Source organism: Cydia pomonella, chromosome 16, assembly GCF_033807575.1.
Source record: "Cydia pomonella isolate Wapato2018A chromosome 16, ilCydPomo1, whole genome shotgun sequence".
Classification (NCBI taxonomy): domain Eukaryota; kingdom Metazoa; phylum Arthropoda; class Insecta; order Lepidoptera; family Tortricidae; genus Cydia; species Cydia pomonella.
The window spans coordinates 17,293,495-17,320,395 of record NC_084718.1 but is presented as its reverse complement, the minus strand read 5'-3'; the positions used below and the strand labels follow the sequence as shown (position 1 = coordinate 17,320,395).

At 39.3% G+C, this 26,901-nt stretch overlaps 1 protein-coding gene across 3 annotated transcripts; it reads right to left on the bottom strand.

Moving 5' to 3' along the window:
* Positions 1 to 97: 97 nt before the first annotated feature.
* On the bottom strand, positions 98 to 25,457 carry LOC133526100 (protein bicaudal C). 3 transcript variants are annotated; one of them, XM_061862561.1, is made up of 22 exons: positions 25,189 to 25,457; positions 23,369 to 23,510; positions 22,950 to 22,993; positions 22,807 to 22,876; positions 22,306 to 22,385; positions 20,882 to 20,944; positions 20,334 to 20,483; positions 19,297 to 19,410; positions 18,618 to 18,743; positions 17,083 to 17,301; positions 14,746 to 14,914; positions 13,957 to 14,035; positions 13,306 to 13,454; positions 11,806 to 11,949; positions 11,112 to 11,197; positions 10,362 to 10,464; positions 8,681 to 9,532; positions 8,189 to 8,322; positions 7,283 to 7,399; positions 6,166 to 6,316; positions 4,670 to 4,789; positions 98 to 3,523 (listed from the first exon to the last, which is right to left on the bottom strand). In XM_061862561.1, the coding sequence occupies exons 1-22, from the start codon at positions 25,267 to 25,269 to the stop codon at positions 3,411 to 3,413; spliced, it is 3,306 nt and encodes a 1,101-aa protein (XP_061718545.1). In that variant the 5' UTR covers positions 25,270 to 25,457; the 3' UTR covers positions 98 to 3,410. The 3 variants fall into 3 exon arrangements, with proteins under 3 accessions (XP_061718545.1, XP_061718546.1, XP_061718547.1); XM_061862562.1 differs by having other exon boundaries at positions 8,681 to 9,424; XM_061862563.1 differs by having other exon boundaries at positions 9,329 to 9,532; positions 25,189 to 25,456.
* Between the last annotated feature and the right edge of the window lie 1,444 nt (positions 25,458 to 26,901).

The following is a 26,901-nucleotide window of genomic DNA, read 5'->3' as shown; positions in this document are numbered from 1 at the left end:
TTTGCGACACGAAGACAAAACTAAATGACTTTGAATCATGATTTTATTTTAGTTGGGTACCTAAGTAAGGATGTGTGTGAGTAAATCAAAATACGAATTCTTTTAAAAATTAACCTTCAACTTTAATCGGACAAGCAAAACTTAAAAACGACCGTGCAAACTTTCTAAAAAACATGAACACAAACAAAAAAATGCATAACTCCTACCCATCACTTATCTTAATTATACGTATCAAATTAATAGTAGCTTGTAGGCATTATTTTATAAATACTAAAAGATAACGCTAAACATCTCATAATCATACTTTAAAACTATTGATCAAATCACAAGTTCATGATTAAAATTACATCAGATCTTAAAAGAAACCAATTAAAAAGTAAAAGAATGGATACATAATTCCATGGTTCACTTCGGGTGATTGAATTAAAAAATAAATGGCACTAGATCATGTAAATTATGTACCAACACTTTACTATTCCTACTAACACAAATATACGAAAATACATCATTAAAAAGCATTCACAATAAATTAGAATGTTAATATGGTTAAAATAAAATGCACATGTATAAATGTAGTAAAAAAACCTAAATTCATAATCATAAACATAACGATTACTGATAAATATTAAAATGTTATCTGATTAAAATATAACAGATTTTTTGTGACTGTTGATTGGAAATTGTCACTTAACCTTTTTGTCGCCAGAACATGGATAAAGTCAAGATTCCATTAAAGCCGATTTAGACAATGCTAGTTACTGGCATGCAAGCGCCGACGCAGATAGTACTAAGCCAACACTCTTTTTGTACTAAGGAGTGACACAGTTTTTTTACCGGACCAACACTGGCATGCTAGAAAAACTTGCTCCAGTCACTGGCACCGTCCAAAACAGTTTTAACACTAACTATGACATTGTAAATGGCGGCCAAAAGGTTAAAAGGTATGTGAGTATCTATTCTGTTTACTTAAATGAGTCCTTTTTAAAATCAAGTCAAATTGCGCGATCCTAAATATTTCGATAGTTGATTATTCTTAGTCAGAAACCAATTCAGATTGCTTCCTTTAGATTCATATTCTTCAGAATATGTTTTAAAAAGGAGTAACGATTGGTATTTTCCTGATTTTCAATAATTGAAATAAAAGAAACCGTCGCTATATTCCCAATAGTGAAATAATCAAATATTAAAAGCATAGAAAATGTAATAACGAAAATCATTTATATGTAGTCGAGACATAATGCTAAAAATGGTTGGTTAAAATCAAGAAATAAAACATGCTTCCTCTAAAGCTAAATGATTACGATCTAAGGTTATTATAGTTAATCTTAACACTAATTTATTGGCGCTAGGCCCGTTTACTTCAACAATAGTCTTTAAAAAATTGTCGTATCGCTTCTAGCTATCATAAAAATCTATAAAAAGGAAACAACTTAAAACTAGATATGTAATAAAATCTCATAGCAATCAATGGGCGATCTACGCGAGGAAGGGCATTCCATAAATCTAAACCTATAAGAACATGAATTAATATTTTAAATAGATAATTGTGCCTTTTATGAGCAATTGAGTGTTTTTTTAATCTAGTGTCGCAGTTTCAATTTTGCCAAGCACAAAAACGTTATCAGCTTGGCAAGAATGTAAATGCGGCATTACTCTCTTAAATATAAAGGAGCGTATAAATCGCGTCGATCCACAGCGAACAACATAATATCATCATATATTATTTAAATACATAAATGAGTTTAGTTCGCCCGTTGTTCGCAGTGGTTCGTAGGCCATGTAAACGCAGCATAAGGCACTTAAACAAGTCTTCTTTGAGATCACTGATTTAGAGTAAATTTATCATCGTTCTTAATTTAAGTTACTTTATTTACTCCAGTCATAATCAGTCTTGATAATCAAACATTTGGTCACGATTGAGGCATTTAAAAAAGTACAATCAGCAAATGAAGATATGACCGTCAGTCAAGTTTGCACGTCGTTTATTTGAATCTCTATATTTATCATTGATTTAAAACATGGGTCATTATATTCATTTGTGATACTCAATTGTTCGGTCTATATGGCCTAATTGGGTAGTTCTCGATTCCGTTTGTAAAGGTACGTTTACACGTTAGCGGAGAGCGGATTTCTTAAAAGTGTAAAAATTTCTAAAAATATAGGAAATTTTAAAATACTTACTAATCAAAACTTTGACTTTCACAAGGTCGTATAAACGCATCGCCCTTTAAACATTTTTAAACGTGTCTTGTGCTTTGGTAGTCCCGTTCGACGACAATTTATATAAACAGAGTGTTTCAGTTGCGTATCTATCCGTGGACGTATTTTGAAGAATTTTTCGGCATTGACCAAAACAATAGACAAAACAACCAATTTTATTAGTATGTCCAATAAAATGCTTGAAAAATACGTCCTTTAGAGGTGTACTTCGGTCCTATTTATTTGTCTGGCCTGCCACTGTGACACGGTCTGGTGTAGGGAATGTCTATAAGACACCGTCTCTGACCCCAGGCAGTTTGGGGTTAAGTCTCGTCATAACGTTTGTAAGCAGTTGTTTAAACTTAACGTCCAGCGTCAGTTCAGTAGATATATAATGTCTGTGACATTTGAAGGGATAATTTTAGTCATACTCACCGAAGTGGAATGAGGGCTATTTTCCTTATGAATACATATGGAGGGTATTTTGTAACGGATTATCAAATATCGACTTATATGTGGTTTCATGACACCAAAAATGATGAGAATTAATGATGCTAGAGCTAAGAATCTACACAAATAGACTACATTTTGACTAGCAATCTATTGCAAACGGTGTTTACTGTTTCTACTATATTTTTAGTTTAAAACTTTAAGAGTTAACGATATGACGGTGCGTCTGATCTTGATGAGAGATATAATAAATTGTCGTCCTTCGAGGAATAAACTTTTGACCATTAATAGAGCTTATCTCGTTATAATAAGGTTTACTAATAGTCATTTAATAGTGAAGAGGTACAGTTACCAAGGCATATAAATGTAAAATCCTACTAATCAAGCCAGTCCATTTACTCGCCCCGTGTAAAAGGACTATTAAGTGACTTTGGGGTCGGGAATATCAAAAACATGTTAAGATCCCCATGGGACTCATCACAAAATCGCGAAAAAAAAAACGAATGGAAACCTCGGAGGCCCGAAGTAGACGAAACGTGGGCTACTTTTTTACTAGGTATACTTTTTTCATAAATACCGATCCCATGGGAAACGTTGTTCAGTATAACCATCTTAATATATTTGTGACATTTGGGATGCAAAATTATGAAGGCTTAGTGGACTGTCTTGACTACTGGCCCCGTGTGAAAGGGCTATAATGTTTGAATGTGCAAGTGTATTGTCCTGGTGACTGGCCTCGTGTGAGTGGTCCGCCCTGGTGGCTACCACTTGTCCTGTGCGATGGCGCCGGTGTTGTAGGGCGGCGAGCCGAGCAGCTTGCGCTCGGCGCCCGGCGCGGCGGAGCCTTTGAACGCGCTCGCTTGTTTTTGCAGCTCTGTTCAATATATAATAGGGACATATGTGATTCATACGTATAAGTTATAAACTGAAATAAAAAATGTCATACTAAGAAAAAATATATTTAATAAATCTAATATAAATAAATAAATTGAATTGAATTGAATATTAATATTTCCGGAAAATAATTTAATTTGTTCTAATACTTCTAATCATATGCATAAGCTTGTATATACACCGTGGGCTAGTAAAACTTGACAGATTTTAACCACGCATTCCTGAGGTCATAACATAAAAGAAGCAAAAAATGTTATACGAGTTTCGGTCCAGAGTTTTTTGTCCAAAAAATTTTTTTTTCGTTTTCTGCTCACAATACGTTATATATTTTTATATCTTGGCAAAGAAAAACAACATTACCACGAATAAGTAAAGTTTATTTATTTATTTATTTACAAATAAAAATTGCGAGGTTCCTTTAAAACTTTAATCAGTAGGTATGTCTAGACCAAGTCACATAGTGGCAGCGTTGCAGCCGTTTTTCACTAAGTTATTACAGAAACAAATTTTCACAAGAATTGTCATTATCTCTAAAACAAGACCGATATCAGAAAACTTTGTATGACATTTTAGTCACTAAATGCAGTCAAGAAGACTCCTTTAAAATCTGCCGGGTTTTACCAGCCCACGGTGAATGTGAATCGTATGTCATAATTTTAACAACATAACTTTTAAGAAAAAATACCGACTTCAATGAGGGAGACCGGTGAAAGAACGATTATTGTTGATTTTGGATTTCATACAATGAAATTAAAAAGACAGCGTACTACGCCTAATTATGTAGAAAAGGAGGTACCATGTTTTTTTTACACACGGCGAAGAGGACAAATCGCCAAACGTGAACTATGCGTCTTTGAAGAGTTCCATTCTGATTATCATCAGCAGTTCCACTTCAACAAATATTATTTTTTTAAATGTATAAATTTTTGATTTTTTGTTAAAGAAAATACAAAAATCACTATATGTATGCCTTTAACATTTGAGGAGTTTCCTTTTGAAGGTAGATTTTGTTTACTTTTATTTAAATACCTAAAGATACAGAGTATAAAGTACAACACTAATCAGGTGGTGTAATATGGTGGTTCAGGGACAGCGAGAGAAATGCCATGTGTAAAAGGGGTCATACCTGCGATGATTAGCAGCATCTTCCTGCGAGCCCCAAAGGCCGTGACGCCTATTTCTGTGAGGTCCGCCTCGTTGAGGGACGCAAACGTTGACATGTCTAGTTCGTGCTTCTTGAATAAATCTGAAGTGAAATATAAAAGTTTATACAACAGTTGTTTTTTTGGGGGATAATCTTACACAGATCGACGTAGCCCCAAACTAACTATACTATGGGTACTAGGCTACAATATACATACGTATATAGGTACATACATCATACATACTTATATACATAGAAAACACACTCGGGAACAAATATCTGTGTTCATCACACAATAAATGCCGGGATTCGAACCCGGGACCATCGGCTTCATAGGGTCACTAATCACTAGGCCAGACCGGTTAGATAGGTTCTAATTAGCAACGAATATAAATCAATAAATATTATAGGACATTATTACACAAATTGACTAAGTCCTACAGTAAGCTCAATAAGGCTTGTGTTGAGAGTACTTAGATAACGATATAATTATATAATATATAAATATTTATAAATACTTAAATACATAGAAAACACCCATGACTCAGGAACAAATATCCATGCTCATCACACGAATAAATGCCCTTACCAGGATTTGAACCCGGGACCATCAGCTTCGTAGGCAGGGTCACTACCCACTAGGCCAAACCGGTCGTCAACATCGTCAAGGTCGTATGAACATTGTAATGTACATTGAGTCTCATGAACTTATGCAGCCCATACAATTTCTTTTCCATGGGAGGTTCAACACACTTTCCTAATTATCCTATTATGGTTCACTATGGACACACACCACTGTCTCAAAGCTAGGTCACCAATGTCAAGCTGTTTATACAGTAGATAGTTAGTGTGGAGAAATATCTATATCGCAGACAGCAAGCAGAGAACTTACCAATATATTTATGTACTTCTATCTCGCGAAGTATTTCATACAATTTTTAATGGCAAGGTACCCTGAGCAGCTTGACGTAGCGAAAACTTCTCAATGATGTTGGAGACATCAACACACTTTATACTTAAATACTATTGAAAACGGGTCATTTCCCACGTAGGTATATTTCTTATTATGAGTTCCCTATATTTCGGCAACCTACACGGAGTAACTGACATGCTGTGACCCACGCACCGTGGCTTTCTACCTTCTTTTTGGCTTGCTGTCATGCACGATCACTGCTTCTCGATACACTTATTATTTACTACAATGTATCGCTCATTGACATATATCTAAGGACGGGCCTTACGGGCACTAAGAATAGTGCTAGTTCAAAGTGTCACTCACGAAATCGAGCCAATCGCAGTCCAACGCAACTAGATGCGACCAATCGCGCGCGTGATGCGTACTCATCAACCAATCGCGTTTTGACGTTCGACTGCACGATTGGCTCAAATTCGTGTGCGTAACACCGCTGTACTGGCCCTATTCTTATTGTCCGTAAGTCCCGTCCTTAGATATATGTCAATGGTTTCGCTATACTTACCAATGTATTTATGCAGCCCTATCTCTCGAAGCAGTTCATATAATTGCTGGTAGCGGCACGGTTTTCCCGTAGCCTGGGCAGCTTGAGGCGGCGAGGGCTTCTCCATGATGTTGGGGCGCACGAGCTCCGACCTGTTCCAGCCTTTTTCGGGCTGAAAATATTAAATAGCACGAGAATTAGTTTCACTTCGATCAGAGACTTTCCCAATCCAAATGCAATTTTTTGTACGGCGTTAGATACACGCGAATAGCAAGCGTATTTTTCTGCGTTTACACATTCGCGTTCTCTGTTTTTTTCGATTCTCACTACCACTCACCAACCACCAGGCCCTCTAGTCAAGATACCTAGATACAAGATAGATAGTTTGCGCCGTAGCGAACGAAACGGTAATTTCTCTCTATCACTCTTTCATATTAGTGAGGAAACCGGACTAATCTTAACAAGGCCTAGTTTAGCCTGTGGGTTGAAAGGTCAGATGGCAGTCGCTTTCGTAAAAACTAGTGCCTACGCCAAATCTTGGGATTAGTTGTCAAGCGGACCCCAGGCTCTCATGAGCCGTGGCAAAATGCTGGGACAACGCGAGGAAGAAGAAGAAGACTTTCATATTAGTGCGACAGAAAGATATTACCGTTTCGTTCGCTACGGCGCAAACAATTGGCACCTTGGTTAGGTCACCAGAGTGTGAAAAACCACATCAAGGATAAAGATACCTTCTCAAAATAAGGTCATAGGTCAACAGGAGTGCCATCGGGGTGTCATCTATTGGCCCTAATGCCGAACACTAGGACGTTTACCATACAAAGACCAAATGAATATTGATTTTATTAAGACTAGCGGTAGGTATGCGATTGACGAATATGGAAATATGACAACGCGCTTTCTCAATTAATCAGCAACATTATGTTCGTCTGACTCCAAAAGGTATTGTTTACTTGTATAGTATACTGTGTATGTCAGTCTGTATGTATGTATATACTTACAGTAGTGGCCATCTCTTCCTTCATGTTGATGGGTCCAGGGGAGGTGTGGCTGAAGTAGTACCCCGACCAGCAAGGCGTCGGCATGCGGTAGTTGCTGCCCACTTTGTATGTCAGTCTGTATGTATGTATATACTTACAGTAGTGGCCATCTCCTCCTTCATGTTGATGGGTCCAGGGGAGGTGTGGCTGAAGTAGTACCCCGACCAGCGAGGCGTCGGCATGCGGTAGTTGCTGCCCACTTTCTCTTGCATGGCCTACGGAATAATATATTCAGAACAATATAATCCTAAACTATTAATATGCCGTAGGTAAAGTGCCGAAATTGCGAAATGCGGTCACTACAGAATTAAATCGTCTCTGGTCACGGAAATTCGTCATAAAGAGCTGACACATTTCAGATTTAATTATTCCAGTCCTAATCATTCGGTTCTATTTGATACTTTGAGCAACACCGGCTTCCGACACGTCGGAAGGGAGGAACCTATGCGATATCTGACCGAACAAATCATTCTGCCATTTTTTGCGGGGGGAAACGTGCACACAGTCGCACTTCTCACTCACTACACACAAAATCCAATCTGTAATGACGACACAAATAAATAGAAAATGACACACGTCAAAGACAAATCTTGCACACCCAGATATCTTTTTGTGTACGGACGAGTCACAACATGCACCGCCATAGGTACAGTTGTACCTATGCTTCGGCAGAGGGGAAATAGTATGAATGCCATCTCCCTTCCTAGTGTTGCTCGAAGATTTGATGGTTTTAGTGCCTCCCGCTCAGCGTCTTTTGAGCGTCGGCGTCTAGTCAGCGCTATGGAGAGAGAGAAAACAAGCATTTTTGAGTTTTTATATGTTTTTCGAGCAAAGCTCGGTCTCCCGGGTATTTTTATTTTTAAAACACATTGGCACTAAATGTTTTATTCTAATGATTTAAAATCGTTATTTATTATTTCTTAAACATTATTCCATCATCCGGAGAGGAAAATGGGGACTACGTTTGTACGGAAGCCATCCTCCGTAATTCTTTTAAAATGTACCTTGGTAGCTTCGGCCTTCATCTTGCGGTACTCGGTGAGGGGCGACAGCTTGCCGAGCGTCTCGAGGGTCTTCTTCTCGCAGCCCGGCGCGCGCCGCTCCGACAGCGGCAGGTCGGAGATGATGCTCGCTATTTCTGGAAGTCAAATGGTATAAAATTTGTACAACATGTGAGCTATACTCTTACAAAACGATGGTTGATCGACATGTGGTTGAAATTGTATATACAAATAGTACAGGCGTTTTGTACGAGAGCGTGAAGATTCTACTTTGACTTTGTCTTTATTTCGAGCTTCGAAATGAGATGCAAAAAGCGCAACTCGATAACCAGCACAAGGTAAAATTGATTAGGAACAAAGTTAAAACCTATCGAAGAACTGGCATATCCCATAATTTATAAAAAAAAAACCGCAAGTAAATAAAGCTGTGCCCCTTGCTGATGGGAGACACGGACGGAGACGCGATGTTGCTGCCGTCGCCACCTGACAACATACCTTGTATAGAGCGATCCGTCTCGGCCGAAGGCGCGGGGCTGTGGCCCTTGCTGATGGGAGACACGGACGGAGACGCGATGTTGCTGCCGTCGCCACCTGACAACATACCTTGTATAGAGCGATCCGTCTCGGCCGAAGGCGCGGGGCTGTGGCCCTTGCTGATGGGAGACACGGACGGAGACGCGATGTTGCTGCCGTCGCCACCTGACAACATACCATGTATAGAGCGATCCGTCTCGGCCGAAGGCGCGGGGCTGTGGCCCTTGCTGATGGGAGACACGGACGGAGACGCGATGTTGCTGCCGTCGCCACCTGACAACATACCTTGTATAGAGCGATCCGTCTCGGCCGAAGGCGCGGGGCTGTGGCCCTTGCTGATGGGAGACACGGACGGAGACGCGATGTTGCTGCCGTCGCCACCTGACAACATACCTTGTATAGAGCGATCCGTCTCGGCCGAAGGCGCGGGGCTGTGGCCCTTGCTGATGGGAGACACGGACGGAGACGCGATGTTGCTGCCGTCGCCACCTGACAACATACCTTGTATAGAGCGATCCGTCTCGGCCGAAGGCGCGGGGCTGTGGCCCTTGCTGATGGGAGACACGGACGGAGACGCGATGTTGCTGCCGTCGCCACCTGACAACATACCTTGTATAGAGCGATCCGTCTCGGCCGAAGGCGCGGGGCTGTGCCCCTTGCTGATGGGAGACACGGACGGAGACGCGATGTTGCTGCCGTCGCCACCTGACAACATACCTTGTATAGAGCGATCCGTCTCGGCCGAAGGCGCGGGGCTGTGGCCCTTGCTGATGGGAGACACGGACGGAGACGCGATGTTGCTGCCGTCACCACCTGACAACATACATCAATGTGTAGCTCACATATATCATCTTTATAGATTTAAGATCAAGTTATGTGCGAATCAGGCAGTGCAGTGTAGTCTAACGCAACTAGTTGCGACCAATCGCGTTGTGGCGTTAGACTGCATGATTGGCTCGAATTCGTGTGCGTGACACCGCTGTACTGGCCCCATTCTTATTGTCCGTAAGGCCCGTCCTTAGATATATTTAATTCAATGATGCGAACATTTAAAATGAGTAGTTTCATGCTCTCATTCAGGGATGTTGCGGATAAGGATTTTTTGATAACCGCGGATGCGGAATCGAATGTTAAGATTAGGTAGGTACATAAAAACGTCAAAATATTACATTTAGGTAATTTTTATAAAAGAAAAAACGGACAAATGCGAGTCCGACTCGTTTTTGGTTCCGTACTTTTTAGTAGTTTGTTGTTAAGCTGCAACAGAAATGCATCATCTGTGAAAATTTCAACTGTCTAGCTATAACGGTTCATGAGATACAGCATGGTGACAGACGGACGGATAGCGGAGTCTTAGTAATAGGGTCCCGTTTTACCCTTTGGGTACGGAACCCTAAAAAAACGAAACTTCATAGCCTAAAATGCTCCTATTGGCTAATGACGAAATTAACTAGCACTTACGCCACCGCTAAGACGTTCCTGTACCTGCTCCACATTCGCATTAAGCACAAAAATCTGAACACGCCTCAATTATCAAGGCACTAAAGTGCGTGTGCAGATATTTCTGAGCACCTTGGCCACTCCGATATATCTGACGGCGACTGTACTATTATTTATTCTGTGCTTGGTTTGCGTAACTTACCAGATATATTCTGCGTATCCAAGGACACAGAGCTTCCGGTGAAATTGCTCTGGTATCCGCTGCTCGCCTGCGAGCTGGAGTTCAGGAGCTGGTTCAGCGTAGTCTGTTGGCCAAATACATTGATACTAATACTACTGAAGAAGTTGGTCTCTTTTACCAATGGCTACCTGACAACTTGGTGAAGGAAAACATCGTGAGGAAACCGGACTAATCCCTAGGCCTAGTTCACCCTCTGGGTTGGAAGGTCAGATGGCACTTGCTTTCGTAAAAACTAGCCTACGCTATTCCTCGAGATTTTTTGCCAAGCGGACCCCAGGGTCCTATGAACCGTGGCAAAATGCCGGGACAACGCGAGGAAGAAGAAGATACTAGTACGGGTTTTTAAAAAACGTTTCATGAATCAGTTTGCTTTTGAAGAGTCTAGTGCAAAGCTGGGCTATAATCCCGATAATCGAAGTTTGTCAATTGCGGGCATTTTTCTCTGTCACTCTTAATTACGTCTTAGTGAGAGTAAAAGAGAAAGATAGCCGCAATTTGCGAATTTCGGTTTTCGCGGTAGGTCAAATGGAAGCTGATTCTTTTCGTAAACGAAAGGGTTTCTCTAGATGATGGCGCAGCGTAGGCCAGTCCAAGGGACGCAGCTATGCGGTGAAATGAGATAGCAATATCACTTGCTCCCTCTAACGGATAAATGCGTTCTTAGGACTGGCCTACGCTGGGCCATCGTGTAGAGCCAAAATAGATACTTACATGTCTAGCCTCGGGCATTTGCTGATATGTGGGCTGCAACATCATTGGCGGCTGCATGCTGCCCATATCTGGACTGTTTGACATAGCTGCAAACAAAATATTAAGAAGATTCATGTGTAATCATGTTTCGACTTTCGACGACCTGTCTGGCCTAGTGGGTACCCAGCCTGCATAAATAAAGCCGATGGTCCCGGGTTCAAATCCTGGTAAAGGCATTTATTTGTGTGATGAGCACAGATATTTTGACGACCGGTCTGGCCTAGTGGGTACCCTGCTTATGAAACTATGAAGCCGATGGTCCCGGGTTCAAATCCTGGTAAGGGCATTTATTCGTGTGATGAGCATGGATATTTGTTCCTGAGTCATGGATGTTTTCTATGTATTTAGGTATTTATAAATATGTATAATATTATATATATTGTTGTCTAAGTACCCGCAACACAAGCTTTATTGAGCTTACCGTGGGACTTAGTCAATTTGTGTAATAATGTCCTATAATATTTATTTATTTATTTGTTCCTCAGTCATGGATGTTTTCTATGTATTTAACACATATCAGTGAAAGAATAAGGATCAAAGTCAAATGTCGTTCTAAAAGTTTTAATCATGTGTCGAAAAATTTACTGTGGATATAAAATTATCTTTGACAATCCACCTCTATTTCAAATTCTGGTTGATATAATCGTGTACTCACGGTTCCAAGCGTTGTTCTTGTACATGTTGACCATGCTGGGGTAGTGGAACTGGCCGGCGCGGGGCTGCGGCGACGGAATGAGCCACGTGCTCGGGAACACCGGCGGGGTGATCGCCACCGGCGACAGCGGGCTGGGGTAGCCTCCTGCTCAAAGAAGGTGAATGTTGATAGTCTGTATCTTTAGGTAAGTATTTAAGATGAATTCCTAGTCGCAATCTTTCCTCTTGCTCTCGACTGTTTCCTTCCTGGATTTTTAACCTAGATCTGTGCCGCTATGTTTTGCTTTTTTGGATTATTTTATTTTGAAGAAACTTACAGCGCCTCGAAAATCGCAAAAATCGTTGCTCAATTGAATTGGCTGCAAAAAAAGGCGCAGTATACAAATATTACAACAAATATCCAAAAAGTCTAAACATAGCGGCATAGATTATTTTTTCTTCTTGCAGTTCCCACAGTTAATGACTGGTTGCGTTTTGAAGGAGGGAGCAGTCGAGAGCGAAACCTCGATTTTTGAGTTTTTTGCATGGGAAATCTAGTCCGAGCTTCAGTTGTCCTTATCGCACGCACGCACTCCCTCCCACCGCAGCGCGACAGAAACATAGCTTCAAAAATTCGTGATTTGAAAAGTTGCTCAGCTAGGAATTGCTCTTAAAAGAATGTAAACAAACCACAATCAAATCAAATATTGTATTGTGCAAGAAAATTATTCAAGTCAATAAATTTAACTGATGTGCCGTAATTTACAGAAGTTTGAATTACTTACTCAACGTAACAACGAAGCTGCTGTAATCAAGCTATTTTGTTAACAGGAATATATCGGGAACTACTTACTATTGATAGTAATTTAGTAATATTTATGCTATTTCTAGTAAAGTCTCCCTAGTAAAGAACTTAAAAAAAGATCGAATATTTAGCCATAAATATTACACGATTAATTAAAAAAGGTTAAAGACAGAAAAATGACGAGCAAGATCCAGCCAGTTTTTTATTTTGTTGGTTAACTGATAAATGTTTCCAGTACCCGTAAATATAAAAACACATTGTTTACAGTTATTTAACTACCTAAAGACACAAACTCGGTTTACACTCACGTGTTATTAATCACTCGCGGACATGTTTCGGAGAGCCTAGGTCTCCTTACTGAAGCACTAACAGTGTGAGCAGCGTTCACGACGGCCGCGCGCCGCGTACTGCTGCTCGTCGCGCGCTGAGAGAACCGGTTGGGAGAGGTTGAGAACGCTGCTTGCACTGTTAGTGCATGATAAAGGAGACCTAGGCTCTCCGAAACATGTCCGTGAGTGACTAAAAACCGTAAAATTAGTTAATATGAGTATGACCCACGATAGTTTAAATTCGATCTTTACTGGTGTTCAATTATTGTCTCGAGCGCAAAGGCCACGTCTTCAGCTATCTCGTTTCCTTTTCGCGCGTCCTTATAAATTAAAAGGGCTCACAGATGATGAGACCCTTTTGCTATTTAAGAACGAAGGTTTCTCTTACCAGGTGTAGGCGTCTGGAACATGGGACTGGCGTAGTTGGGCATCTCGGACAGCGGCATGTTGTACGGCGAGCACGGCGAGTTGGCGACGGTCGGGTGCGACGGCGAGAACGACGTGTATATGAACGGCATGGATGGCAAGGCCGGGATGCTGTATAAAAATACTATTTTATACAATCGTGATATAATAGAGAGTTTTACAGTTGAGTACCGTGTTTAGGCAACGAAGCTTGCTGAGTTGCCTAAGTGAGGTACGAGATTGAAACGGTTGATTATATCACTATTGTATACAATACTTTTTCTACGAGTCACTAAAAACATTATATTATTGTAATTAATATTGGTAAGTATTTAAGTAGAAAAAAATACATAAACGCGCGACTTTTAGAGATTCATACGCCCCGGTTTGTTAAGGTGAGCAGAACGACATTATCAATCTACCCGCGCATTAATATAATCAAAAGTCAATCTACTAAGGCGCTTAGGACACTGGATCCGATTCGCACTTCAGAGCGATGTGCGAGCGGGATTTCGCTATAGCACGCACATCGTTCTCTCGCTCAAACATCGGAGCTACCTGCGAATCGGATTCAATGTGAAGCGCCTAAACCTCCAAAAAGGTAGGTAGGTATCTGTTCCGATAAAATTGTAACCTGTAGGATTCCGGGATCTCTGCCGTGATGACAGGCTCCTTACCGCCCAGGAGTTCTCTGCGTGCTTCGTACAGGTCACCTGGCAGGAAATTAAATATCGTCAATGACTTCAGAACTCAAGGTATGCTTCAAGAATTCATATATGGAAAGCTGGATGTCTAAGCAAGCAAAATAAAATATACCCTTGAATGTGATCACATGCCTATTGCTACCAAAGATTGTTACTTGAAAGTCGGTCCCAGCTGTATTCTATTGAAAGTAGCCAAGAAAATTCAAGGGAATCATCGTGCAAAAAGAGACGCAAGATTGCATATCCTCATCCAATTATTTGTCTTGTATTGTGTTATATGCGCAGCTTCTAATATATTTACTTGTTTAAGTACGCTTCCAGCAGAAGTACGCTTGTTGGAGTTGCAGAGAAAAACGGTGCATTGGACCCGGGTACGTCCTTAAACTAACGTCCAAAAGAGAGGTATGGGCACGGTGAATGTCATTTCGCTTTGTGTGGTAGGGCACAGCGCAGCGGATGTCATTCAGATCTAGAGCAGAGGCCAACTGAGGAAGTACCTTACAGAAAACCGCAGCCAAATATGACTAGACCGTACTCATAGTGTTGTGTTCCTGCCGGTAAGGTTGCCAGAGCTCAAGAGGAGCGGAGTGTCAGGGTCGGCAACGCGATTGTAACTCCTCTGTAGTTACCAGCGTACATAGGCTACGGAGACTGCTTACCATCAGGCGGGCCGCATGCTTGTTTGCCACCAACGTAGTATTCAAAAAATAGTATTTTACCTGCACATCTCTCAATGCCCTTGATGACGACGGACGCGATGCCCTGCTTGGGCTTGCGGCGGATGTTGATGTACACGTTGTACTTGTGCATCAGTCTGACGGCCGCGTCGGGGTCCAGGCGGCAGGCCTCTTCGGGGACGTCGAAGATCACTACCAGGGGGAGGCTTCCCTGTTGACAAATTGGTGGTTACCAATGAAAATTTTAGCAAAGGATTTCATGACGACGTCATTGTTTTTGTCCTCTGGAGAGACGAAGTGCAAAAAGACCTTAGCGAACTCGGCGCCGTCGACTGGACAGAAACGGCTTTGGACAGAGAAGCATGGCGGTCTTTAAATAGTTAATAAAGTCAGGCGTTACTTTGCGGAAATCTATATTAATTGAAAAACAAACAAAAAATTGACGTCGTTGACGGTTCAGTCGTCGGACTTCGGACCGTCAACATCCCCTGAGGATGCCTCGTAGAAAGGCAAAACACGTGTCGAGTTTTTTTTTGGTGGTGGGTTGATATATTTATTTGCGTATTTATTTTTGCAGTGGGAACATTAATTGCATGTAAAAATACGCAAGTAAGTATAACGGGTTAGGACTGATTGACTAGCAGTTTATCTTTTCGCGGATAAGCAAAGTAATATTTTTTGTTTTAATGGCGTTCTTTGGTGTCGGAGACCAAGATCCACTTTGGTTCGCTGCGCCACAGCAGTAAGTAAGTAATTGTTTATCGTACGGTAAATGAAAATCATGACAAAATGCGGGTAGTTGAAGTCACGCTCAAAACATGACAATATCTAAATAAATGAAAATTTTATGAAATAAAGTGTAATATTACACAGTTTAATTTAGGTAACTAAAATGATTCCATAATGGCCTACTTTGACCTTAATACATCGTCATATTCCAGACTATATAAAGGCAGAAGAAAGGGATACAGCATACGCAAAAAAAATTAAATGTTTCCTTGCGAGAAAAGTGTATCTCTATTAAAGATTTCTCCGCAGATAGCTTTATTATGTAACATACTTAGTTCTATTTAATTATATCATTGAATTCGATGCTACCTTATGTGCTTTATTGCAAGTCATATGTATTTTTTTTTTTAAATCCGCAACAAACTTTCGTCCAATTTACATAAGTGAAAATCCGCCACAGGCTTCGCCATTAATATTTTATTTTATTTTTATTTATTTTGAAACGTAATAATATACAGCATTACAGTCGAGACCAAAGCACTGTACAATTCAAATTATATGATAGGATTACATACTAGGAAAAACAGATCACAATCAACTTTCGTCCATCACCTCGCAATACCGCAGACACATCTGATACACAGCCGTCCATCGACTTGCTAACATATCACAATCTGGTGCCCATGACAGAAGGGAGTTCAGCAGCCTTAGAGCCCGCACAGCAGGCGAGGTAGGTACAACATAAAATCCGCAACATACCTACGCCTCCCCGTTAATCCCCGAAAATATAAATTGTTTATATACCTATCTTAGTTTAAGGAAAGGTTTGTCATCCCTTTCAGGATCCATGAGATACTTGTATAATAGTATTTTATGCAACAGTTGTATAAGAAGGGTCAAAAAAGGCGAGTGGCGTGAGTTACAATGTGAGCCGGAGCCGAAGGCGTAGGCGAACATTGTAAAGGAATACGCCACGAGAATTTTTTGACCTACTTATGCAACGTTGCATACAATATTTTTCCTACGAGTCAACAAAAATAAATCTTAATTTAGGTAAACAAATTACAGCAAAAGTATATAGCCAAGACGCGCAAGCATACCTTGTTACGCGCCCGGCCCGCCCCGGGCCGCGGCCAGCCGGTCAGCGACACCTCCTCGTAACTCATGAGGCCCTGGTACTTGCTACTTGCTAAATTAATTTTATGGACAGTTTTTTCTCAATTTGGCCACCGTAGCCTACGGAGACTAACAAGCAACGCTAAGCGGTCTACGTAGTCTATGGGTGTTGCTATATTACGGGTGTCACATGCGTGTTTCTGACTTATGATGTAATTATTTTTACTATGCAACCAAATGAATATTTTGTAAGTTGGCAGCAATGCACTTGCACAAATGCACAATTAGTTTAAAACTGTATTCGTTTTGGTTTTGTTAGGTTGGTAGCCATTAATCGCAGTAACGTTATAGCGTATAAAAGCACAAGAGCTTTTATGAGGAATAGACAATATAGACTTTTCTTGAAACCTTTTATGTATGTTCTTATATTCGTGTTAATGAATGCATAAATGACAGATAACAGTAGAGGAGTAGGAAAATGCTGTCACAAGTCTTGATTTTTACTATGGTAATCTAAACAGTGGTTAAACTCACCACAAGCTGCTGCCTTGCCGTGTAAACATCCTTAATCTGTCCAGTAATAGTGACGCAACTCTTCTTGATCACAGGTATGTTGGGGTCATCGGCGTCAGGGAACATGATCTGGGTGTTGGTTCCCTTCATGATGACCTTGAGCTGCTCGGCGCCGCGGCCTACGACCACGCTGTGGTGGATGGGGGAGATTTCTAGCGACATTTGGACGTGGGTTTGACTCTGAAAAAAGAAATACATATAAATACTAACTTAACTTTATTTTGCTAAAAGTGCTATTTGTGTTAGTCGTTAGCGTGTTTGTTTTGGTTGTCATTTGACGAAAAACAGGTATTTGAAAACCCCTAGGTACACCGTGAAAAACAAAATTTCTTTATCTGCCTCTATCGCTCTTGAAATTTGATTTTCGATTTTCGCAGTAAGAGTAGGGCCTCTCTGCAAAGATACAAAGTAAAGATATTCTCGTTTGGTGGGCCTACGTGGAATGCTACAACACGATTGGTTGATGGTAAGTTCGCATCACGCGCGCGATTCAAAATTCAAAATTCAAAATGTTTATTGCATATCACCTAAATCACATTACACATTATTAGGTGGAGCTTATAAGTAGGTGGGTTCATATGTGACACCCTGCAAGGGCACAGCAATATACTTAAAACTAACGTGCATATATTAACATTACTAATCAAATTTATCATTAAAAAATTCATGTACACTATCGTAACATTTGCTGACTAAAAAGGTTTTTAAATTTTTATTAAAAATCGGTAATTTTTCAATATTTTTTATGGAGTTCGGTAAGTGGTTGTATATTTTAATTAAAATATAGTGAGGGCTGGATGTAACTAGTTTTAGCTTTGAGAGGGGTAATTGAAGTTTATTTAAGTTGTATTGGTCGCAACTAGTTGCGTTGGACTGCACGATTGGCTCGCATTCGTGCAGAGCGGTGTTACTGACACCACCAGCGTTGGCACCATTCTTAGTGCCCATAAGGCCCGTCTTCACTAAGTAATATATAAAGTCAATGAGCCTCTGTTATTTATAATAGAACCAACTGCAATAGCAACATGGTTCCATTTTTATCACTTGTCACTATGCCCGTCACTTTCGCGCTTACATACTTGTTACATTGAAATAGGTGGCGCCACAATACCTAGAATACTTAAAAAAAAAAACTAATCATAGACAGCGCACTTCACTCCGTCAATAACGCCTTGGTTCGTAGCTACTCTAGCGCTACTCTGGAGAGATTTGGAACTATTATTCATAGCTGATAGCTGGACACTTTTGCGACAGTTCTGCCTATGCCTATGGAGATTGCATTCCTTACCTCTACCTTCCATAGGGCATATGTACGAACTGACGTTTATCTGACATGGCTATTTGCACGTTACATTTGACGTGCCCCTCCCCCGCAAAAATCTGCAGACTGTTTTGTACAGAAAATTACAGACAAGGATTTAACAACTAAAGAATAGTTGTTAAATCCAAGTAGAACTACCTAGACAGGAAAATGATGTTGGAAATGTATGACTTACCGCGAGCTGACCGCACATGTAGTTCATGAGCAGCCCGGTAGCTTCCATGGTAGCTTGTACCTCCCACTGTACTCCTTTCACCACCAGCAGGTTCGCGTGAAGTTTAGGCCGATTGCGAAGCATGACCTGTGGAATTATTTTAGAGTTTCATTATTGAATTTCTATATAATCTAGCCTAACTGTATATATGTATGTGTGTATGTATGTCTTCTTCTTCCTCGCGTTGTCCCGGCATTTTGCCACGGTTCATGGGAGCCTGGGATCCGCTTGACAACTAATCCCAAGATTTGGCATAGGCACTAGTTTTTACGAAAGCGACTGCCATCTGACCTTCCAACCCAGAGGGTAAACTAGGCCTTGTTAGGATTAATCCGGTTTCCTCACGATGTTTTCCTTCTCCGAAAAGCTACTAGTATAATATAATATATTTCGTACTTAAGTTCTGAAAAACTCATTGGTACGAGCCGGGGTTCGAACCCGCGACCTCCGGATTGCAAGTGGCACGCTCTTACCGCTAGGCCACCAGCGCTTACTTGTGTGTATGTGTGTATGTATGTATACTCTCTATTGTACAAACACAAATATGGCACAGGATAGGCTCACTAGGTGAACTGAGATGGCGCCACTATCGGCAATTCAAAACAACACCAGTGGAGTCATTTGATAAAAGATTACTGACCTGCACATTATATTGTTCCTGTATCTGCTGCACGTATGGAGAGTTGATGTCAGGCAGCGGCTGAGATGGCGCCACTATCGGCAGCTCGAAACAGAACACCAGCGGAGTCAGCGCCTGTAATAAACGAAGGTAAATAATGTTGCAATGGTTATTTTTGTAGGCGCGAAGGATTTTTTTTAGCTTTCCCGGAATACCGGACAACTTAAACCTAGACTGCAGAGGGCCTACCGTGAACCACTTACATGTTGCCTCTCTGTCACACTTGTAAATTCGTACGTAAGTGCGACAGAGAGGCAACACGTTGAACGTGGTTCCGGTAGGCTCTCAGGGGCCATAGCAAATAAAATAAAATGTATCGAGATGGCAGATGCGAACGAAATGTCACGTGATATTTACATACATTATTTGAATTATTTCTGATTCGACCACCATGTTATTACGAGAGATAGCCTAGTTCAAGAACCTTGCATTCGATGTAGGCCATTCTGAGGGCCTACCGCGAAAACCGAACTTCGAAAATTGAATCTTGATTAATTGAATTGGTTGACTGGTAGAGAATGCCTTAAGGCATTAAGTCCGCCGTTTGTACAATTTTATATCGTGCAATAAAGTTTAAATAAATAAATAAATCTTTTTCTGTCACTCTAATTACACTGTACTTTGAGTAAAAGAGAAAGATGCCCGCAATTTGCGAAGTTTGGTGTTCGCGGTAGGCCCTCGGTTGAGGCTTGAAATATGATCTTTGATGACATCACACTACTCACACTCATTTTGTAACCATGGTTATATTTTTATCACTTGTCACTTTCGCACTTACATAATAGTTAGAACGTGACAGGTGATAAAGCCCCAGGATTATTTTCTTGAAATAGTTCAACTGTTGTGTGCGCTCAGTGGTTTAGATGGCACGTCCAGTTTGAATGTAAGGTCTTTGGTCCTCAATACCCAAGTTTTGATACTTTTAATACACACAGTCAACTATCTAATGAATAAATTGTCCATTAGCCGCCAGGGCGGCGCCACAGATATGCACTTACCCGAACACGAGCCCTGGCCCTCTCCACACGCTCCATATCACCAGCGATAGACACTTGGTTGCTTTTCTCGATGGCGCTGGTCCTATTTGAATCCGGGAAGTGGATGTGGCACCCCGTTTCCTCCATAACACGCTTTATTGTTAGGCCTCCCTAGAAATTATTCATAGTCATTTGATGTGTTAAAAAATATATATACTGCGGCCTTACACGAGCCGTGTACTATCTTGTCCTCGAGATGGACTGCCCATCTTTTTCTAACTATATTGATTTGAAAGGGTCGGGTAGTATGTAAACCCCGCGTGCGAGAAAAAAATTAAATCATCCTATTATGTATTGTTAGAATGGAGTATATTGGCGTGTACGTGAATTACGTGATATTTCTTCGACTGTAGCACGGTCGCATTTTTATCACTTGTCACTATGCCTGTCACGTTCTAACAAGTACGTAAGTGCGAAAGTGACAGGCAGGCAGACAAGTGATAAAAATGCGACCGTTCCATAGCCGCTGGATACGACAAATGGCGGTCAAAAGATGAATCTATGATTACCTTTCCGATGATGTGCGAGTGGTCGGTGTAGCTCACGTCGATCTTCATTGTCACACGGTTGCTCTGCCGACAACGTATTCATAATTACTAGTGGAGTTTTCAAGCCACCGTACACGTACCATAATTTTACACAGTAAATTTATGGACGTTTGTATGGGGTACCATATTTTTTTCTCGTGTATTCATATAAAAGTACAAGCCTCATTTCGTTAATTTTTGTTTTATATCTCTTTCATACAAATGCATCAGTCGAAATGACAAATTAAGTCCCCGAATTTCACCTTTCCATACAAACGGAGATTCGTTTGCATTTTAAAACTACGTGTTGGATTGTAATGAAACTTTCCACATTTAATGACATGAGGTATATCTAGTCCTGGAATTAGTTTATATAGCTCCAGTTTATAAAACAAAAAATAGAGCAAAAACAAGTTTCATATGAAAAACATAAATTCGCTGTGTTTTTAACTATGGTATCTGAAGCTACATAAACAAATTACAGGCATAGATATTCCCTACTTTATAGACGTGCAAGGGTAATATAAGTTAGCCGACGTCAATTTTAAGTCATAAACAATATTTTATTTATATTTCACGTTTCGATACCCTACGTACCTACTTCATTTTATAATATCTCAATTATATGTTAAATACTAAGATCAAATGTTATTTGTTTAGGAATATAATGATTAAAGAACATTTTAAAATCGCTATCTCCACTTCGCCCTAGAACTTGGTTTTTTACAACTTTCCAACTTCAAAATCGAATATCTCAAAACTGTACATCTACATAGAAAATCATAGAAAATAAGTACTAAATTTAGAGGTCATTATTTTTTCAATCATGTTTTGAACTATATTCTGGTAGCTATAACTTAATACCGACAATAAGTTACCATTTGATTGAAAACTACACAAATTGTCGCTATACTTACTTACTAAACCTCGTATCTATATTAGATACGTATATAAGATACGGGTTAGAGTAAGTATAGCGATGAAATAGCACGTTTATGAATAAGGGGGTTAAAAAATAGGTACACATTTGTAAATAACCAATCGCCACACTAAAATACCTACACTTTTTAATTAGTTTTACGAAGTCTGACAAAATGACACTTCGATGACCTTGGAATCAGGACTATCTGACGCCTTCTCAAACAACGACTGACGCAAAACTGTTTGCTATTGTCATAAATGATAATTAATCAATACTATTTCCTTTTTCAATTGATGTGTTTACAATTCACACAGCTTAATTATTGATACTCCTATACAGAAATTATGGCAATAAGATAAAATATGCGTTAGAAGCTTATTTAAATGGTCATTATGGACGCTTAGCATACTAGATTATTAACAATTACAAGAATGTTAAACAGCATTGCAAGATCTAATTATTCGTTAAAATTAAAATTACATACCCGCGTGTCCAGCAACTGCATAATCTTTTCTCTTGCTAATTTCACATCATCGACCCTGCCAGCCACTCTCACGTGAGGATCTAAACCATAAAAATAAAATCACTCCCACGACAAACAATTTAAGGTTAAAAATAGACAACAATTATTACCATAAAAAACACTAAAATTATTATCACGAATTTTTCTAATAAGATTATACAAAAATTCATCATTATTGTCTGTAGAAACCATGATAACTTCATTTAGAAACATATAACATAATAAATTGATTGCTAATTTTGGTTTTAAGTAACGGGCGCGTTAATATTTTCAAACTAAATGCATAGTGAGCCGGACTGGCGCCGTTGCGACGAGACTTTTGGGCGCCGGCGCGCGCGCCAAATTTTGAGGCCGCTGATAGGCTAACCGAAATTTTGAGTTTTAGGCTGCGTTCAAAAATAGGACAAGTACTTTTACTTTAAGTTGCCGTTCTGATTTTTATTTCTATAAAGTGTGACTAACCTTTTTTTGAGCGGGCTCCAATTTTTAAACGCGTTGGCCAGTTGATCAATGTGTTAGTGTCATTCATTATCTGAAAACAGCATTTGAAATTAACAACTTAAGTGTTGAACTTGTTAAATTAATGTGATCGTAAAAATAATTACCCGGTGGAAAAAAGCTTGTGCCGTTTGAGATTCGTCCAAATTATCTGGAATGCAAAGGAGAAAGTAAAAATTTTGGTCGTAACAATAAAAAAAAATAGTTATTTGTTTAACAAGAATCACGAACGTAGTGAGTGGTTCGAAAAGTGGAATCTTGAGCGTTGAGAGGGTTTCAAGGCATACCAACCCGAGGAAAATAATAACTATGAAATAGCAAAAAAAACAAACCAAATGAAATCCAAATGAACGTAATTAAATATTTATCATCCAAAATCATCATTTGAATGTCAATTCTACCAGCTAACATAAGGAAACGACTCAAAATTTGCATCTGATTACTTTGCCCCACATGTGGATAAAATGCAACGTTCTCATTAGTTTTTGAACAATCAAGAGGAGTTTTTTTTTTTGCAAACTCTTACCAGCCAGCATTGTCTCCAACCGGCGTCTGTCAACACGGAATCGTTCTTGGTATACATCTTCGACGCTATTCAAGCCGAGAATCACAGCGAGTTTTTGGAGGTCTTCAGCTGACGTAGAGTTGCTCGTGCCGCTTTCTGACGCCTGTAAATTTATTAACGACATTCATGTACTGTACCTAAATTAATACATATAGTTTTTTTTTACTCTGTCATCTTCGGGGAATGGCGGCGTTTTTTTTTAAACTCTGTTATATTCGGGGTATGGCTAAGTTTGAGGTATTTAAGGAAACTGAATGGAATTGTTAATTTTTTCTTACTTTTTGCGTAAAAAGTCATTAATATATACTTTAATAATTTCTTTCTTTTGTTATTATGCTATACTTTTGTATGTTATAGTTTATCACGAATAAAATGCGATGTTTCTGATTCTGATTTCTGATATTATTATTTAATTTATCCACCAAACAATTGAAAACTGTGACATATATATCAATGACATGTAGAATATCGATCGTCTGAGATGGTGATAGTTCCTACTTGCGTTTAGTAGAGAATGTATAAACTCATACTTAACACTAATCGATATGTGAACAGAGGGCCTACCGCGAACCACGTTCGACGTGTTGCCTCCCTGTCACACTAACGTACGAATTTACAAGTGCGACAGAGAGGTAACAGGTCGAACGTGGTTCGCGGTAGGCCCTCAGGGCGGCTACCGGGAAAATCGAAATTCGTCAATTGCGGGCATTTTTCTCTGTCACTCTAATTACGTCTTAGTGAGAGTAAAAGAGAAAGATCCCCGCAATTTGCGAATTTCTGTTTTCGCGGTAGGCCCCCAGGCCCTATAAGGCAAGTGTACTTGCAGATAAATATAAATCATCAAGTATCTCTAAAATAGAGTTAATTAGAATACCGATTCCTTTAACAAAGTTAACAGGGAAGTATACCACTTAATCGTCCAAAAAAAAGAGAAAATGTTTTTCCACTTATAAATATTTTCCATTCTCCATGATGTAAAAAATGTAAGTATGTTGTACACAATGCACAACTAGGTTTATAAGTCCTTTTTTCAAAATTTGCAAAACAAAAAAAAGTAAGTATAATTTTTTTAAAGCGAAACCTATAATCCTGGAATATATTATGCTGAAGCGATCAACTTTAAAATCGTAGTGATTTATAAAGATTTAGTTAATGGAATTTCATAGAAAAAAAACCGTTATTTCGCTAGGATCTCAAAGCTATTCTTTCCTCTTAAGCTCAGGAATGCACCCTTGAAATTAACGGACTTAAAAAACACCGTGTCTAACCTAACGTTACAGCAACTTTACCTACTATTGTTTTAAATTACGATGGAGGCAAACAAGCATACGGAGAAAGAGGTGCTTATGCTTACCCCATATATTCGTACTAGGTAATAGTATCTATATGTATCGTAAACATATTGTGAATAAATTAAATTACTTTTGATTATTTCTTAGATTGAACCGGATTTATCTAGCTTAATTAAATTATAATTAAAAGCATAGGTTAAAAATATAGAATCAAGCTTCGTTAATTTCAATCTTTGCAAAATAGGAAAAAAATACTTTATTTCTGGTAAGCGATCCATTTCAAGCCTTTGTTTACGTTCAAAAAATAAAGATGAATTAGATTTTATATTTAAATTGTGTAATTAAACATATACAAGCGTGAAATTAAAAACATGATCCACTTTATGAGTCATGCCGCGTTAATTCTTAAAATGGCGGACGCTTACAGAGTTCCAGCCAGAAATAGTTATTAACATCAAAATAAATAAAAATGTATTGTATAACACTTACCTCACTTATTGTATCCTTGTCCGAATTATTTTTAAACTCCGATAAATGAGTTTTAACCGTTAAAAAATTACCTGAGGCCATGATTATATTATAGAAAATATAGATTCTTGTATTTTATTAATAGCCGTCAAATAAGAAAAGCATAAATTATTCGCTATAAATTATTTTGATTAAATACATTATTTTAATAAATAATTCCGTGATTAAAATATCGATATATTAGAACGACTGCACGTATTGCTATGCTGGGCCTTACTGCTTCTACAAAAAAGATCAAGATGTCCACATTGATATCTAATTCAAAAATGAGGGTAGATATTTTATTCAGTTGTAGTTTCATTTCAAATTCAATTTTTGTAAAAGTAACGTATTCAGAAATGTATGACGTATGACTCATAATGACGCACATACTCAGATGATGTAAAGCTATTTTTTTTTGTTTATACAATGCATTATTTATGCTTTTCGAGATAAGCAATCCTTTTTTGTAGCGCATCCAGAGCGCATCGCATTTAGCGGTAATGAGGTACAAAATTGCAAACATAGATCTTGTCTGTGGAGGCCCGGCATTGCTCAGCCAATCACAGCGCGTCCCGCCACTGGATGCAGCCATCGAGATGGCGCCAAGATGATTAACGAATATACGAAGACGATAACGTTTCATTTCAATCATATTAATCAATTAAATTAGTAGGAAAGCCTAGTTATATTTAAAAGAGCACACGCATAGTCATCGAAATAATATATGTAGTTTTTTTTTTAAATTAGTGTGATCAACGTTCATAACTTTCAAATAAATAAAATTTGCTGTCAATAAGTATAATTTATTTAACGTTGACACGCAGTCACGGTTTATTTAAAAAAAATAACCACTGTACTTGCGAGTTGTAAATTGTAAATAAATATGTAATAAATATAAACGAAATCGATTTTGATAATGTGGCATAAAACCTTTATCGGAGTCATTGAAACAGAACGCAACGCTCCCACCTCTGAATTGAAAATAAACTATCTAGTAATCGCCACATGAGGCAGCGTTGCCAGATGGTCACAAAAGTCACATTTTTCGTGACTTTTCGCCTTCTTGTGTGACATGTGCGTGACTTACGATTTTGAGGCAATTTTTGTGACTTTTTAAGCTAGCCGATTTTTGGATAAGTTTAGTTTTGCAATTCGTATTATTTAAGATCGCACCCAAGTTTACTAGCCCTTGAACCCGTGTCCAGACAAGACAATTTTTCGCCAATCTGATGAAATTGTCCGATCTAATCAGGGCTATAACCGCGAAAATCGAAGTTCGTTAATTGCAGCCATTTTTCTCTGTCACTCTAATTAAGTCTTAATGATTTTGGTTGTCGCGGCAGGCCCCAGGCCGTGCGGACGCAAATGCCAATTTGGCTGCCAAATTCAACCACCGATTATTACCGATAATATGGAGGTGTGGACGCAAGAATACAAATTGGTGACGCTAGTTTTTGAGCATTTTTGAAGTGAAAACTTCTTTAGCGGCGCTGTGCACTATTTGTGATGGGGAAAAAATGTTAAACTCGCGACAGGTCACGTGACCGACAGATTCGTGACCTGATCGAAAAACTGTTACAATGTCATTGAAGCCAGTAGACCGCTGGCGCAACTTAAATATTAACGTTGTGCAAGTTACACACAAGTGCAGTTAAATAATTGTAATAGTTCTGAAGTGTTAAATTTTTAATG